This window comes from Rattus norvegicus, chromosome X, assembly GCF_021556685.1.
Source record: "Rattus norvegicus strain SHRSP/BbbUtx chromosome X, alternate assembly SHRSP_T2T, whole genome shotgun sequence".
Lineage (NCBI taxonomy): Eukaryota > Metazoa > Chordata > Mammalia > Rodentia > Muridae > Rattus > Rattus norvegicus.
In genome coordinates, this window is record NC_141554.1 from 136419237 (window position 1) to 136437026 (window position 17790).

The following is a 17790-nucleotide window of genomic DNA, read 5'->3' on the forward strand; positions in this document are numbered from 1 at the left end:
GAAAGTTTTTTTGAAGGACCTGGGGAGCTCTGCGAGGGATGGGAACCTATGGGACCTAGGCCATTGGACTTTGAAGTAAGGTAAGGGGTTGCCTGGGGCGGGTCAGCTAGTCACCTGGAAGCCGGTTCCTCTGTTTCGGCCTCTGGACGCACACCGACCGCACCAAGGGCACCAGTTTCTGCTTGAAAGCACCCGCCAGGCCTCCACACCGGAACATTTCGGCGACCGCTCCTAGGAAGCTCCGGCTCCTTCCTTTTCTTTTCACACACCGCCGAAGGGGTCAAACACCACGGGCTCGGGTCCGCTCCCCCTCCCGTCACACGCACATTACGCAGGCTCCTCCTCCCAGCCCCGAGTGGACATTGGATAGAGAAACCGGCCCGCTAGAGCCGGGGAAAAGGTACTGAGGCTGGAACCCTACTGCGCAGGCGTAATACTCAGCGCCGCATTGCAATTGGTCCCACAGCGAGGAGGTTGGCGCATGCGTCCAGCTGCCCACGCGCTCTGCAAAGCCCCCGGCCCCGCCTCCGGATTTGCAAGTTTCCACGAGTTAGTGACGCTGTATTAGGTTGAGCGGCTTAGGAAACCAGTTCAAGAGAGACTTGTGCCCGGAGGCAGTGGGTGGTGCTGCCGCTGTGTAGGTAATGGGAGCTGATTGCACTTCTCAAAAACCAACCCCAGAACCGTACTTTCTGTTTTCGTGTGCTTTAGGCAACTATCTATCTGGCATTTAAGCCTTTCTGAATCTCTTTCTGAGATCCAATTCTAGTCTTTCCCCAAGTCCTAATCACCAATCGCACTGGACTTCCCGAATCCTGAATAAACTTCCATCTTTTAAAAGTAACTGGCACTTTCTTGAGCAGCCCCCCCCCCTTTTTTTTGGAGGTGGGGTGGAGTGGGGCGTGTACTTCCCGTGTTATACCTCCGTTATCACTTTCATTTGCTGCACCATGTGCCCTGTGGATAGTCTCGCGCTACTTTGTCTTTCGTGCTTGAGAAGAGAAAGCTGACAAAAAAAAAAGTTTGTGCCTGACAAAGAAATACTTCTGTCAAAGAAATACTAAACAAGACTTAGAAAGTTGTAGGAAATATAGAGAACTGAGAGAAAGTAGGTATTTTGCTCTCCTGTGAGCAGAACACATCGGCCCTTTTCAATGATTTGAATTGCAGATTAAGAGTTTGCGGAAGCTGTGTGTAATGGCATAACACCTGTACTCCCAGCACTGGGGAGGCAGAGGCAGACTCAAGAGCATAGCAAGTAAATGCGAAGCCAGTCTGGTTTATATCAAGCCAGGCAAGGCTTCATGGTGAAGAGGCCTTGTGCCTTGTTATTGAAGAGTGCTACAGAAGAGGCTTTTGTGGATATAAAAGCATGGAAAGTGATCACTGTTTAGCTGAAGGAATGGAGATGGGAGCTCAGGAGTTCGAGGTCATCCTCAGCTATTTAGTGAGTTGTGGGGAAGCTGGGGCTACAAAACACCCTGTCTCGATTAAGAAAGAAAGAAAGAAAGAGAGGAGGGAAGGAGAGAAAGAAAAACCAATAACAAAAACAAGCTGGATGTGGTGGCACATGCCTTTACTCACAATACTAGGGGGGACAGATAACAGGAGAATTTCTGTGAGTTGGAAGCCAGCCAGGACTACGTAGACCCTGTCTCAAAAACAAAAAGACAGCTCCTCCTGCCAAAGCCTCAAAACACGGTTAATGAGTAACATTTTTAAAATTTATTTTATGCGCATGACTGTTCTGCTTACATTCATGTCTGTGTACTATGTTCATGCTTGGTGCCCTCAGGACATCAGTTATGCATAGCTGGCTATGTAGGTGCTGAGAATTAACTCTCAGTCATCTGTAAGAACAACCACTGAGCCATCTTTTTAGTCCTTATGAGTGACTCCCCCCTCCACCCCTTTGGGGGAAAGGGTTTCTCTGTGTAGCTGTGGCTGTCCTGGAACTTGCTATGTAGACCAGGCTAGCCTCAAACTCACAGAAATCTGCCTGCCTCTGCCTCCTAAGTGCTCGGATTAAAGGCCTGTGCCACCACCTCCTGGCTTTGAGTGACATTTTTCATCTAAATCTGCTTTGGGGGAATGAATATTGAAAATATCAATCCCAGAATAAAATAAATACATTTTATATTGTAAAGGCATAATAGATATTGCTTCTTGTTATTTCTAGAAACTCACAATATACTGAAGGACTAAGGCAAGAGGACCCTTGAGCCCAACAATTTGGGGTCAGCATGGACTGACATAGTGTGCGATCCAATCTCTTTAACAATAGCAGCAAGTTAATAATAAAGGTTAATAATAAACATGAATCAGTTTAATACGAAGTCAGTTATGTCTGCTAGTAAAAAAACTTTGGAAAATGCTATCAAAATTAAGGTAGTCATGTGCAATTGTGAAACAACTGAATATACAAAAATAATTTAACAATGCATAATTAAAACAAAAATCAGAGCGAAACATATATAATTTTTGTGGTAGGTACAATGAGGTATTTTTCTTGTCATTTTAATTAAAAATTGGATTTTACCCTAGTAAAATATTCATCAAAACAACTCAAAAAGCATGTGATAACAAACATTTCATTAGGATAAAAACCCACTGTGAAATATGTTCCTAGAAATCAACATTTCAAACTTACAAAGATAGACCCAGTGACAATTATTTTTTTGCCAGAAGCATCTGAATAATTTTAAGTGTATATATTATATATTTTAGGTATACATACATTGGCACAAATTCTACCCATAAGTTGGCAACAACCTCTTTCTACTGAATATGAAGAATGTGACATTAATATTACTTCCTGGGGCCGGAGAGATGCTCAGTGGTTAAGACCACTGACTGCTCTTCCACAGGTCCTGAGTTCAATTCCCAGCACCTGCAGACGCTCACCATCTTTACAGATTACAGCCATCTGTAATGGGATCTGGGATGCTCACCAGATTACAACCATCTGTAATGGGATCTGATGCCCTCTTCTGGTGTGTCTGAAAACGGCTATGGTGTACTCTTATAAAATAAAATAAACAAATCTTTAAAACAAAAACAAAAAAAAGTTACTTCCCCTCATTTTTTGAGGCCTATAGGCCAAGCTGGCTTCAAATTCACTGTATAGCCAAGGGTGACTTTTAACCTCTGATCCTCCTGCTTCTACCTCTCTGGGGCAGGCATTGTATCAACTGAGCTAGCCCTCCTATCTTATTATTATAGTTACTCTTCTATGGGTAACTAGAGGCATCAGACTTTTCACAAGAAATGATCAAGTAATGATTTCTATTTTAACAATTGGTTAAGAGCGTTTGTTCTTGTCGATGACTAAGTTTAATTCTTGGCACCTACATAGCCAGCTATGCATAACTGATGTCCTGAGGGCACCAAACATGCACATAGTACACAGACACAAGTGCAAGCAAAACAGTCATACACATAAAATAAATCTTAAAAATGTTTCAATGTCAATTGGAAAACAAAAGTACTATACCATGATGGCTGTTGGGATACATAATGATGGTATTGGATTAGCTAACTCATCTCTGGGTGTTTTTTTTTTTTTCTTTTTTTCGGAGCTGGGGACCAAACCCAGGGCCTTGCGCTTGCTCTACCACTGAGCTAAATCCCCAACCCCTCTGGGTGGTTTTAATGTTCACTAGTATAATCAAGGATTTTAGAAATGGGTGACCTACATGTATAATAAAAGGCTATAAATACATCTCCAACTCAAGAATAATATTAAGTAGAAGGCTGTATTTTTAAAAACTTGAACTTGTCTGAGCATTATTCTACAATACTTATATACACACATCATTCAGATCCTGAACTATTTTATTTTATTTTCCTGTAGAGGAATTTTAATCCAGCAACATGCCTACTTTTAGCAAGGGATCCCATCTAAAGACCTTCTGGATCTGTGTGATTTGGCTGGGATACACAGACACACCTTTAATCCCAGAAGACAGAGGCAAGCTGATTTCTGAGTTAAAGGTCGGCCTGGTATAGAGCAAGTTTCAGGTAAAGAAAAGTTTAGGTCCAGGCACTGTGGTACACACCTTTAATGCTAGCACTCAGGAGACAGAGGCAGGCAGATGGAGCCAGATTAGAACAGAATGCTAAGGTTAGTATGAGGCCAAGCAGAGCAATTCAGTCAGAAACTGAGAGAAGTCAGTTTGAACCAGCCAGTTTAGAGTGGAGTTTGGGTCAGAACAGCTGAGTTGAACCAGCCAGCCAAAATTCAGAAAAAGCTAGAAAGGGTAACCTTATTCCTAAGTAAGTCTCAGAGGCTGAAACCATTCTGGGTCTAGATTAGATTATATAGATTACAGAAGCTTCCAGAATTAGGCCTAGGTTAGCAGATGGAGGCTGTAATTACCTCAGGTGAACAAAAGTTAGTTTTACATTTTTTTTCTTTTTTCTTTTTCCTTTTTTTTTTACATTTTTTTCTTAGTGGAAAAGGTTTTAATAAAAATTGACTCTTCCTGTAGATCAGCCTCACAAGCAAAATGGCAGCTCATGTGTGCTACTCGTTCCCCTGGCTTTGATGACATTAGCAATAGCTCATAGGTTGATGCTAATGGTATGTGTTAGTGATACCTTAGCCTATGAAATGAGGGAGATGAGCAAAATCCTAAAACAAACATAAAATGGGTACTCTTTATTGTATGCAAATTGTACCTAAGTTGATTTCATACACATTTTAAACCTGAAAGTCACTTTTGGGAGAAGGAATATAGGTCTTGACCAAGTCGTGCGATGGTTGGTAAGCCTTGGGAAGCTGCCCTCTGATACCGTAAAAAAGTTGTATTCATTTATCATCTTCCAAGCATAATCTAGGCTTCTGGCAAATTAGACCCAACCACTGTGTTCTGCATTCACTTGCAGGGGGTGGGTGAACCCTTCTTGGGATTCTATTCCCTTAGAGACTCTACCATTCTGAAACAATGTATGGATCTGTGAAGGGCTCAGAGTATCAGGAATTATGGGGTTTATGCCATGTCCTAGGTCCCCTCACCTGGGCTTGTAATAGTTAGCTACAGAAACAAAGTCCCCCTTTGCTGGAACTGTCCCCACTAGTCCCCCCCCACCCCACCCCAGCCTCTGTACGGCCCTCTCCCGCGGCTGGCCTTCCCCATTGGCCAGTGAAACACAACCGACTGTGACAACCAATGGGAGCGGCCCTCCTGAACATTCAGAGGGTGGGTGCTCGTGGTGTGATGAGGGGAGGTTGGCGCCTGGTACGCGCCCCCCTACATCTGGCAAGTCTTTGACAGAAACAGTAACACCCCCTACACACTCATGCCCGTGCCCCGTGTCTGTCTCCTTTCAGCTGCGTGGGGGCCCTCCAAAAGCCACTGCCTTTACCAGTGTCCTGACAGTGCCCTCCCCAATTCCTTGGCCACCAAAGAGTGCACCTGCTTACTCAGTAAGACTGGATACCTCTTTTTCCTAAGACTTGGTGGGGGGAGGCAGGGAACCACAGCGGTGAAGCTGTCAGTGGCTGTGGAGGTGTGAAAGCGGTAGACCAGATCCCCTACCCCTTAGTGCTCCAGTGGACTGGAAACTCTCCTGTGATGCGCTCTTTGTCCTCCTCAGCTGTGCTCACTGCTCACCGACCCTATGAGCTCTAAGTAGGGGCGGGAAGCCTGAAATCCACCACGGAACTGGGGACAAGAAGGGAAGGCTATCCTGAGGTGGTGTCTTCCACTCTCCTCATCCCTTCCCTGTTGTGCTTAGGCGTTCTCCCTCCAGTGTGTCCCTGGGGTCCAGAAGGGGAGGGTCTAGGCGAAGGCGGGGCACAGCCTGAGCCTGCAGTCCCAGAGCTCACACACAGGCTGGAGATCTCTCAAGGCTGGCCCATTCTCCATTTCTTCGCTCTCAAGCTTTTGTGTCTGTGCCTTTGAGCTGACAGGAGGGTGCACTAGGGAAGGAGGAGGGGTGCCTGGGGTGAGAGCACCCTCTTCACGCGCGCGCGCACACACGCTGCCGGCGCACGCACACACGGGCGGACACACACTTCCAGACCCGCACACGAACACACACACACACACACACACACACACACACACACACACACGCACGCACGCACAAAGCTCTCTCGCTTTAAGCGCACTAACGTGGCCGCTTTCTTTGTGTGGAGCCCGCGAGTGGGGTTGGGACCCGGGTCCTGTCCCGGGGAGATGGCGCAGCCCATCCTGGGCCATGGGAGCCTGCAGCCCGCCTCAGCTGCTGGCTTAGCATCCTTGGAGCTCGACTCATCGATGGACCAGTACGTGCAGATTCGCATTTTCAAAATCATCGTGATTGGGGACTCCAACGTGGGCAAGACCTGCCTGACCTTCCGCTTCTGCGGGGGTACTTTCCCAGACAAGACTGAGGCCACTATCGGTGTGGACTTCAGGGAGAAGACCGTGGAAATCGAGGGCGAGAAGATCAAGGTGATCCAGCTGGTCAGGTCCGGGCAGGGAGGAACCTGGGAGGGGGTTTCCGCCTGAGGTATATCGCTAGTGATAATAAATGACTAGCTTTGGCTGTGTCGCCACCTGCCGAGCTCAAGACCCTGGGCACATCCATAACCCCTTTAGCTTCTTTCGGGGGCCCATCCTCACCTAACCCAAATTTTCTGGCAAGCCAGAGTGCTTGCATTCTTACCCTTTCCCCCTGACTGACAGCTCTGCCCTGGAGAAGCAGGTTTGAAATTGTCCTCAACCCTAAGCGCAAGAGACATTTCTGAACACAGGAAGGCCTGAGACGTCTCTAGTCTTAGTTTTCTGGGATGGATCTCAAAGCACTTTATAGATTTTGAGGTCTTTTCTACCTCTTGGGTGCCAATAGGCTGAAAAAAAAAAGTCATCCTGGCTAAGCCCTGTGGGAATTCATGGAGCAAGAACACTGCTTTATTTTAAATTGCAGTTTACACTTGAGATTAGAGCTGACTTGGGATGGAGGTGGAGTGGAAGATGGTTATGTCACAAAGCCACGAGCCCTTTTAAAAATTGAGACATAGTCACCTGCCGGCTCTTCATAACCTCCAAAAAAACGTGTTCTTTGGGGCAGTCCCTCCCAGATGCTTGCTGCTTTCCCTGGGTTGGGTGAGCCGATTACTCATTCTACTGGCATTGTCTTCAGAAGGCCTATTGGGAAACAACTTATCTGAGGGTCAGGGGAAGTGCCTTGACTTCCTCTCCATAGTTTACTAAATAGGCCAAATACAAATATTTTTTTTTTTGGTTCTTTTTTTTTGGAGCTGGGGACCGAACCCAGGGCCTTGCGCTTCCTAGGTAAGCGCTCTACCACTGAGCTAAATCCCCAGCCCCCAAATACAAATATTTTTATACGTTCATTTAGGGTAGTAAAAGTAGAAAGTCAGGAAGACAGGCTATGCCAGTGTGTTGGGAAGGGGTAGCAGGAAGCAGAGGATGGCAAGGACAGCTTTGTGTGTCATAGAAAGCTTCTAAGGAGACGCCAGGGCTGCTAAACACTAAGTCCTCTAGACTCACAGCTAGCCTTTTCTTGAGCAGGACCCCTGGTGGGGGTTGGGGGCAGAGATGAAGGTAAAGTTCTTGCTGGTCAAACAGCTGAGAGAGCCACATGTCCTGTCCTGTGCTCTGAGTGACACGGACAGGTCTGGTGAACTGGAGAGAATGACGAAACACCCCCAAAATGTGCAAGATTTCTTGGTGATTAAAATGATTGCATTTTAAAATGATTTCAGCAAACGAGCTCTAAGAAGACAGGTGGGAGACAAAGTGAGCCCCAGGGTCTGGGAGATAGTATATTCTTTTGAACTTCTGTTTTAGCTCTTCCCAATTTGAGGCAACAGGGATGTCCTTTTAAAGCCAATGCGGGTATCTGGCTTTTCTTTGTCAAGCCTCTTCATGTTGAATGTTTGCACAGGTGAGAGCTTTCTCCTCGACAGTGTCTAGTTTCTTTAATATATGGCTATAAGACAATGGAAAGTCTAAGACGTTACCAAAGTAGAAATAAATCAAAGGATGCATTTTGAAACAACTTCAAAATCATTCATGTTTAATGTTATTATTTATTTAAATTCAAGTGTTACAGTGAGCTAAAGAGTTTCCTGGGCTTAAAAGTTGGAGCAGCATGTTAAAACCATCTGAAGTTTGAGTGGTGGGAAAAGGAAGTGCATGGGAGAAGGAAAGATGAAGGTGGAGAGAGGGAGGAGGAGGAGAAATGAGGGGTAGGAGGTGAACAGTGGGTGGAGTCATCACCCAACGGCCTTGGGGAGGGTTTTAAACCATTACCCCAACCCCTGTACTGAACCAAACTGACTTTCAAGTCTCTGCCAAATATCCTAGACTTTTTTCCCCCAGAGGGCAGAGCCCGTGACAGTGTGACTCACTAGAAACAGAGATCAGCACAACACCCCATGCAGATAAGTGCTTAATATGGGCTTTGGGGGAAAGATGATATTTTCAAGAGGACAAAGCCTTGTAACACAGTTCAAGGAGGAACCTCTGAGGACAAATTTGTCAAGAAACAACGTCAGTGGAGTGTAAGACCTGGGACATGATGACCTCGCTTCCCTAAGGCCAAAGCTGGCAGGTGAGAGACCAGAGTGTCTGTGAGAAGATGGAGGATCCTGGCAGTTGGCAGGAGATCAAGAAGGAGGTAGATTGTGCCTCATGCTTTTCCTGCGAGAAAAAAAAGTGCCAAAAAATGGTTTAAAGATAATTACCAATGTTAGTTGCCCTTTGGGGGAGAGAAAAATGCGGTGTGATAGGCTGAGGTAGCCCCAGAGTTCAGCCAGCAATAGTAGTTGGTCAGATTATAAGTAGACACCCTGGCAGGGACTGGTAGAGACTGCTCAGTATTCTTTCTCATTTCTAGACTAGTGTACTATTACCTCTCCTAGCCTCGCCCCCTTGTGTCCCCGGAGTGGTACATATGACAATCTCATTCAGAGGACTCTGTTATTCTAGCTCTAGCTGGATCTGATGCCTCTGGCCTCCACAGATAGGTTCACTCATGTGCACATACCTACACATAATTAAAAATAATAAAAATTAATCGAAACTAAATTTAAAAATTATTAATTAAACAAAGCCCAAGCTAGGCATTTTATGTCTTTTTTTTTTTTTGGTTCTTTTTTTTTCGGAGCTGGGGACCGAACCCAGGGCCTTGTGCTTGCTAGGCAAGCGCTCTACCACGGAGCTAAATCCCCAACCCCGGCATTTTATGTCTTATTTGATACAAAAACTCTAGGAATTAAGAATTTAAAATATTTTTAATTTTTAAAATCTACGGAGTGTGTGTGTGTGTGTGTGTGTGTGTGTGTGTGTGTGTGTGTGTAGGCACACGTGTTCCATAGAGCATTCTTTCTTTCCACCCTCTGAGTTTCAGGAATTAAAGTGAGGTCATTAGGTTGGGTGCCAAGTGCCAAACCATCTTGCCAGGGTAAAATTGGGATTTTTATTATTCTCCTTTGACAGATAAGGAGACTGAGTTTGAGACAGATGAAATACCTTGTCCAGAGATCTTGTCCAGAGATCTTTTGTCATTGGTAGAATTTCAATTGAGATCCAGAGTCCATGTTCTTTATATTTAGAAGGCAAGATCTACTCTACTAGATTGGGAGTGACACACTACTAAGCAGCCAGTCTTATTGTGCCTAGGCAGGGATCCAAGGATCAAGCAAGGAACCTTCAAGTTATCCCCTTCAGGTTTGGGGTGAAGTCCAGTGGTAGAGTGTGTGTTTAGCATATGTGAGGCCTTGGACTATATCCCCAGTGCCACTAAATAAGTGAAAAGGAATTTAAACAAGAAATCTATGTTGCTTGTACTCAGGACACTCAACCGAGTACTCTAAGTTTCATACCATGACTGTCTCACTGTAGGTCTAAGAATTACAGGGGTCTAGAGATAGAAAGGACCTCAGGGGGGTTGGGGATTTAGCTCAGTGATAGAGCGCTTGCCTAGGAAACGCAAAGCCCTGGGTTCGGTCCCCAGCTCCGGGGGGAAAAAAAAGAAAGAAAAAAAAGAAAAAAGAACCAAGGGCTGGAGAGATGGCTCAGCGGTTAAGAGCACCTGACTGCTCTTCCAGAGGTCATGAGTTCAATTCCCAGCAACCACATGGTGGCTCACAACCATCTGTAAGGAGATCCGATGCCCTCTTCTGGTGTATCTGAAGACAGCTACAGTGTACTTATATATATAATAAATAAAATAAATCTTAAAAAAAAAAAGAAAGGATCTCAGGGGCAAATCCCCTCTAATCCAAAGTCCCCATTTTAGAGATAGGGAACTAGAGCTTAGAGAAAGAAAGCGACTTATCTAAGATCAACTGTACAATGCAGGTCTCCTAATCCCGGTGCTCGTTCTGGGTTTTACACTGCCAGGTTTAGAAGAGTAGATAAGTCCTAAAGTCCATTTAACCCACCCAGAAGGCTGTCTGCGCAAGCAACATGGTGGGACACCACCTAGAAATTCTGGCAGCTTTTCCTGACCAATCTAGGAAAGATGGAGACATCTTCCAACTCACTAAGGAAGGGTGGAGTTTCTCTTAATTATGCATTATGTATGTGTAACCTACAGGTTTAGCTAAACCATATTGTGTCTGTCTCAGCCTAAAAGCATCAGAAACCAATGAATAGGGTGGGGGGGGGGTGGATAGGCATTGTTGAACCATTCTTGGTAAAATTAAAAGAAAGTAGCCCTTTTGCCTAGTTTGGGTACCTCCCACAGGCCTAGAACCCCCACTGTCAGTTGGCTGTGTCTATAGGCAGGCATGGGCCAGACTGTAGAGTTCTTCCTCTCTGCTGATCACTGGGGAAAACACCTTCCTGTGCTATGTTACTAAGTGCAAGGAGGCTGAGCTCAGTGTTCCTTACAAGCTGCCTGCAGTCAGAATGACATCATATCTGTGGGGGCTTCTAGGCTTCCATCTTCTGTCAGCTTAATGATTAGTTATCCATCGCTGTGTGTTCCTTGCTGCCTTCTCCTCTCTTCCTCTCCCTCTTCTTCTCCTTTCTTTTCCCCCTTTCCCCTTTCCCTTCCCTAATCTCTCTCTCTCTCTCTCTCTCTCTCTCTCTCTCTCTCTCTCTCTCTCTCTCTCTCTCTTTCTCTCTCTCTCTCTGTATGTGTGTCTGTCTGTCTTTGTCTCTGTCCTTTTTATTGCCAAGTGTGCCAGGTTTGTGTAGATAAACATGGAAACATGGCACAGTCCAGTTTATTGCTAAAAAAGATTTCTTTTAAATTTTCCCTATCCACCAAAGGTTGTAAATGCTTCTCTTTTTTGCACTTAAGCCTTCTGAAATTGGCTTCCAACAAAGGGATATCCATGGTCCATTTATAGAATGATGCCAGCTAGGTCCCCTGAGGAAAAGATACTTTGGTCAGCTCAGAGCTTGTGCAGGGGACGGAGAGCTTGCTGAAGCTCATTCAGGCAGACAAGTCTCAGAAAATGGTAAAAAGGTACAGTTACTCTGTAGCAGCTCTCCACACTGTGCCCTCTCCCCCTGCATCCTTCATCTATCCCCCACTAATCTGAGCCTATCCCAACCCAGTCATGGCAAGTTGATGAATCTTTCTCCCTGCCCCCCCCCCACTGGCTGCCCTTGCCTTGTTTCAGCTTCTAGTGCCAAGCTTGCCAGAGTGAAAAGCAGTAGACCCGAGACACAGTACTAAAAAAAAAAACAACTAATATTCATTGAGCACAACATATTTTACAAAAGCTGTTTCTCATGTATCATCTCATTGGGTCATCCTAGCACCAGAGAAGCCCGTGTTCCCATTCTAGAGATGAGGAGAGTGAGGCTCAGCTAAGAAATGATTATTCATTTACTCAGCTACTAACTAGGAGTCAGAATGCTGTCTTTCCAGCTGTCCATGTGGACTCAGTGTAATGTCATGGAGATTCATGTGTCCAAGCCTGAGAGGAAGAAAGACTGCATACAGTTGGCCTTCTGTCCTTGTGGAACCCAACTAACTGAGAATAAAATATTTAGAAAATAAAAGCAGGGACTGAGGGTATATAGCTCTGTTAGTAAAGTGCTTGTCTTGCAAGAATGAGGCCCAGAGTTCAATCCCACTGCCACATAATCCTGACCCAGTGGAACATCCTGAAATCCTACCACTCAGGAAATGGAAGCAGGAAAATCAGAAATTCAAGGTCATCTTTGGCTGCATAAGGAGTCCAAGGCAGGCCAGTCTGGGCTATATGAGATCTTGTCTCTAAAACAAAACACACACACACACATACACACACACACACACACAACATATACATATATGTAGTGTATATGTATGTATATGTATGTATGTATATTATATATGTGAGTATAAGCATCTACCCTAAACATATAGAATTTTTCATATTCCATAAGCAATACGTTAAATCAAGTATTTTTGATCATTTGCATTGTATCAAATATTTTAAGATAATTTAAAATATGTAAGAGGGGCGTATAAGGCAATATGTAAACAGTACAGCATTTTATAGAGGGCATTTGAGCTTCCATGATGTGGGCATCTGGGGGTTCTGGAATCTGTATTAGGCAGTGACATGCATAACCAAGGAACGCCACCAAAGCATGCCTGCGCAATTGCTTGCTCTTGTCATTTTCCAGATGGGGACGCTGAACAAAATCCCCACAACTAGCAGGAGATTTGGACAGAGATTTGCACTGCAGTTGGTTTGACGCCACTGTACCCTACTGGCCCTCTGAGAGTGATGAGGATCGGGCACGCATAGCTAAGGGACAAGCTTCTACCATGTCTACTGGGAAGGAAGGACAGAGGAGAGGGAGCATCTACGTTTCACTTCCTAGCAAGGATGAAAGGATTGTGAGGATGTTGGGGACTGGGAAACCTGGATCCCCTGACACAGAGAGCCCATTCCATGTGTCTAGTGAGCCTGTCTGATGTAAGGCCCTTTCAAAGGCATTGAAGCCATACTGCCTAGTTCTATTTTCTGCTGGGTGTAGCCTGCTTCCAGGCTTTCATCATGGCAGGGGAGGGGGGGTCAAAACTTCGGATGTGGTTTCTATAGAGCAGGGGAGGGAGAAGTAACTATCCGTGAACTACCAAGCCTCTGAATGAAAGCTTCAAGGCTTTCTTTGTAGCTTTGGAAAGGCAGAGGAGGTCTCCAGCAGAGAGGCTCTCCCTACAGTTCTGGCGACTGACTTGAGTGGCGTACACAATTAGGACGCCAAGGAAAAGCCAAACAGCCAACCTTACTCAGCTTCAAACACCTCACACATTCCCACCCGTGTTCCTGGAGGTATTTTTAGAATTCTGAGCTCATGGTGTTAAAGCATCTGCCACACGCCTGAGGGCCGTTAGGAATTCAGCTTCGCTCAGGCAAGAGTTAAGACTACTGGAGACTGGGGGTGGGAAGTGGAGACCAGGAGCCAAGTGGAAATGATATTCTTGGACTTGGTATGTTTTCTTCTCCCTGACCTCCATCCCTCTCCCCATCTGCCTCTTGTTCTTCCTGTTCAGAGCACCAGAGAGGTAGAAGGAATAAAAAAAAATTGTCTCTTCTTACAGAAACAAATAAGCCTTTGAGGATTTTTTGCTTTTGTGTGTAACGAAAGTCAGATGCTTTCTCTGAAATGGCTTTGGCAGATACCTGAGCTGTCCAACTGCTGGGAGATCTAGTGGCTCAGGCCAGTACTGCTTTTGATCACCACCGCCTCAATGATGTACAATCCAATGCTGAGAAATACTGCCAAGTTCAGTCAGCAAGGGGCCAGCAGCACTCATGGACACAGAGCACACATATGTATTCTCTGGCATGATGTAGACCCAAAGTGCAATTCCTAAGAAAAGAGAATTGCAGAAGTTAGACAAGATTTGCAGGTGTGTGTGTGTGGGCGGCGGGGGCGTGGGGGTTACTGAAGAGATGGTTCAATATTCAAGAGCACTGGCTGCTCTTCCAGAGGTCCAGGGTTTTGTTCCCATCACCTATATGGTGACTGAGAACCATTTGGGATTCTAGCTCCAGAGAACTGGCCTTCTTTTTCTGGCCTCTGTAGCCACTGCATGTGCCATGGTGCACAGGCATACATGCAAACAAAACACTCATACACATAAAATATAAATAAGTAAGTAAGTAAGTAAATACATACATACATAGTCTTTAAATATTTAAGAAAAAATGTTTGAAGCAGGCATGGTGGCATATGCCTTTAATCCCAGCACTGGGGAGGTAGAGGCAGGCTAATAATCTGAGTTCAAGGCTAGCTGGTTTACAGAGTGTGTTCCAGGACAGCCAGGGCTACATAGAGAGACCCTGTCTCAGAAATTTTGCCCTCTTCCCCCACCCCATCCCCAAAATTGAGGACAATGGTGGAGGCACAAGCTGAATCTTCAAGAATGGATGAGATTGGGATGAGGAAGTGGAGGCCACCAGATACACTGTCGAAGGATGAACTGAAGGCACAGAGAAAGACGTGGCCGAGTAGCTTCAACATAGGCTGAAATAGATCAAATTAAGACAGACTGAAATACTTGGATTTGACACCACATGCACTTAGAGGGCCACCATAATTTCCGGAAGAGGCGGATGCAGGCAGGGTGGCTATGGGACAGCAGCACTCGGGGGACAATGGAGTGGAGACATCCAGAAACCTAATGACTACTGGGGTTCACTGATAGGGAGAGGAGAGCCTGACCCAGGGTCCATGAAAATCCAAACAGAAGCTGAGGGTGGTAACAACCTGCAGCAGCCCAACACTTAGCTGAGACAGACGGTCTGAGGCCAAGCCAGGCTATAAGTGAGCTTCTGTCAAAGAAAAATTCAAATAGAAGATATAAAAAGAAAGCTTCACTAAAAGATCTTAGAGGGTGAAGAAGGAGAGCCTGGACAATTGAAACTGATGGTCAGAATGATGATCTTATAAGATCTTCAGTCAGCAAAGAGTCATTTCTGTTCCAAAGATTAGACTCACTGATTGCTAATTCCACATAAAGACTATATCCTTCAAGTGAAAAGTCACAGTAGTAAGAAACATTCTGTTTCTTAGCTGAGAATTTTATAGGGTCTTGAGATCATCATTCTGATCATGAATGTCTGTTGCCCCAGACATGCATACATAACAGAAAACAAAATTGGACTTGAATATATGTTGACTCTCAGAGTAATCCCCCTGGGAACTATGCCTCTGCATATGCTACTGATACCAGATTTCTCTCTTCATAAGTTGGCCTTTATCCCAAAAGCCAAGATGCAGAAGAAAAATAGGGCGAATTTAATTATCTTTTACATAACAAAGAAGTGAATTTAAAAATAAACTGGAAAACAGGCATGGTGGCTAAAATGTGTAATTCCAGCACCAGGTGGGCTGAGACAGGACAATCGTGAATTTGAGATTCATATTAATAGATAAATAAATAAATAAATAAATAAATAAATAAGGCTCAATGGTGAGGATTTAAACACTAATTTCATTTTTCTGATGGGAGGAAAGCAGGCTGTCATATAGCCCAGGCTAGCCTCCAACTTGCTTTGTAGCTAGCTGGACCCAGTTTTTCTCATAATGCAAAGAAGGTGCATGCCTATAATCCAAGACCTCGGAAAGGTCAGCCAGGAGGATCACTAGTTTGGGGCTAGCTTGGGCTATATAGCTAGCAACTTGGAAGCCAGCTTGATGTATATACACATTAAGACCCTGTCTCAAACAATGGCAGGAAAGAAAACAAAGAAAATAAATATGTCCTGTTTTCAAGTAGCCATTACCTTTCTGATATATACAATTCTAAAACTTTTCTACAAATATTTTTATGTTGTATGTTTTTGGAAATTGAGGTTCTATCATATGAAACAGATTTGGGACTGGTTAAAAATTGAGCACACCAACCCTGAAATGTTCTTTTATATGTTTTCTCTCTTTCTCACTTTGTCTCTTTGCTCTTTTAAGACAGAGTTTTGTCATGTAGCCCAGGCTGGTCTTGAACTGTCAGCCATCTTTTTGCCTTCCTCTTGTGGATTGCAGGAATTGCTGTAGTCGCAGGTGTGAACTGGGGCAAACATTACTGTGCGCATGCTATTCCTCTTCTAGCGAACATTGTTTGCCTTCAGGAACAGTGACACTGTGACGAAGATATTTTCACAGACTTTGAGGGCATCTCTCCAATGTCTTTTGTTTAGATTCCTGAAAGCAGGATTATAGGTCTAAGCGTTGTGAGCATTTTTAAGATTATTGGTAAAATTGTCACATTGCCCTCCAGAAAATCTGACCAATCTGGGTACTATTTTTTATTAATTTTAAAAAGATTCATTATTTTATGTGTGTGAATGTTTTGCTTGCACATGTGAAGTGCACTGTGTATGCCTGGGGCTAGTCAAGGTCAGAGGAGTTCATCCAATCCCTTGGGACTGTAGTTACAGGCAGTTGTGAGTTAGTTACCTTACAGGTTCTAGGAATCAAACTTGGGACCTCTTCAACCAGTGCTATTAACTCCTGAGCCAGCTCTCCAGCTCTTGTGTACTATTTTTATACTACAATCCTTTAAACTTTTCACCTCAGTATTTTCACCCAGAAACAAACAAACAAACAAACACACTTAGAAAAGTATAAAACTTCTCTCTGGGGTCCATACTGTCAATCTGTCAAGAAGTACTTGTTATATCGGGATTTGTAACCTCATTTTTTAATCCTTTAAAGAATAGGTATTTGTTTTATTTTTTGAGACAGGGTTTCTGTGTGTAACAGCCCTGATTGTTCTGGAACTCAGTAGACCAGGCTGGCCTCGAACTCACAGAGATTCATCCATCTCTGCCTTCCCCGTGCTAGGATTAAAGAGGTGTGCCACCACTGCCCAGCTCAGACTATGCTTTTTCTCTTCTACTCTTGTTCCCTTTTCTGACTTTACATATGGGTCTTTGTTGCAGGTTCAGGTGTGGGACACGGCAGGACAAGAACGCTTCCGTAAAAGCATGGTTGAGCATTATTACCGCAATGTGCATGCAGTGGTCTTTGTCTATGACGTCACCAAGATGACCTCCTTCACCAACTTAAAAATGTGGATCCAGGAATGCAATGGGCATGCTGTGCCCCCGCTAGTCCCAAAGGTGCTTGTGGGTAACAAGTGTGACTTGAGGGAACAGATCCAGGTACCCTCCAACTTAGCCCTGAAATTTGCTGATGCCCACAACATGCTCTTATTTGAGACATCAGCCAAGGACCCCAAAGAAAGCCAGAATGTGGAGTCAATCTTCATGTGCCTGGCTTGCCGACTGAAGGCCCAGAAATCCCTCTTGTACCGTGATGCTGAGAGGCAGCAAGGAAAGGTGCAGACACTGGAGTTCCCACAGGAAGCTAACAGTAAAACTTCCTGTCCTTGTTGAAACCAAATGGTGTAAATACTCGAGAGCACTGGAGTTTTTTCTTCCCCTTTTTTTCTGTGCCTGCATAATGCTCACACCTGCTTGTTTCCATACAAACTAATATCAAAAATAAAATTTGTATAGATTATCACGTGGCTTTGAGTCTTGCTTTCTTCCAGGTCTTTCTTCCAAGGTCTAAGCCAGGACCTTGCATCTGATAATAAAGAGCTCTCTATCCCTGAGCTCCATCCCCACCCATAGGGGAGGGTTTTTTTTAAACAGTCAAAAGTCTTTTGTTTGTCTGTTTGCATGTTTGCTTTGTTTTTTTTCCCCCAAGACAGGGTTTCTTGGCATAATCCTGACTGTCCTGGAACTCAGTTTGTAGATGTGGCTGGCCCCAAATTCAGAGATCCTCTTGCCTCTGCCTCCCAAGTGCTGGAGATTAATAAGATGGGCGCCACCCTGAAGTCTTGAGAGGAGCTATGGATTTAATGTTT

The 17790-nt window shown here is 44.7% G+C and overlaps 2 protein-coding genes across 5 annotated transcripts in view; one reads left to right on the forward strand and one right to left on the reverse strand.

Annotated features, from left to right (window-relative positions):
* The window catches only part of Aifm1 (apoptosis inducing factor, mitochondria associated 1), a 39141-nt gene extending 38721 nt beyond the window's left edge, over positions 1-420 (reverse strand). For 2 of the 3 annotated variants that reach the window (XM_087600866.1, XM_087600864.1), the window contains exon 1: positions 115-313. Coding sequence is in view for 2 of the 3 variants with exons in the window: in XM_087600864.1 (XP_087456990.1) it covers positions 115-217 (103 nt within the window). In the remaining variant the exon portion in view is untranslated. Of the gene's footprint in view, positions 1-114 lie in introns of all 3 variants that reach the window. The other variant, NM_031356.2, reaches the window with a different exon arrangement.
* A 5387-nt stretch (positions 421-5807) lies between these two features.
* Rab33a (RAB33A, member RAS oncogene family) lies at positions 5808-17441 on the forward strand. 2 transcript variants are annotated; one of them, XM_087600198.1, is made up of 2 exons: positions 5808-6457; positions 16859-17441. In XM_087600198.1, the coding sequence occupies exons 1-2, from the start codon at positions 6183-6185 to the stop codon at positions 16965-16967; spliced, it is 384 nt and encodes a 127-aa protein (XP_087456324.1). In that variant the 5' UTR covers positions 5808-6182; the 3' UTR covers positions 16968-17441. The 2 variants fall into 2 exon arrangements, with proteins under 2 accessions (XP_087456324.1, NP_001101727.1); NM_001108257.1 differs by having other exon boundaries at positions 6028-6440; positions 16859-17440.
* The last annotated feature ends 349 nt before the right edge of the window (positions 17442-17790 follow it).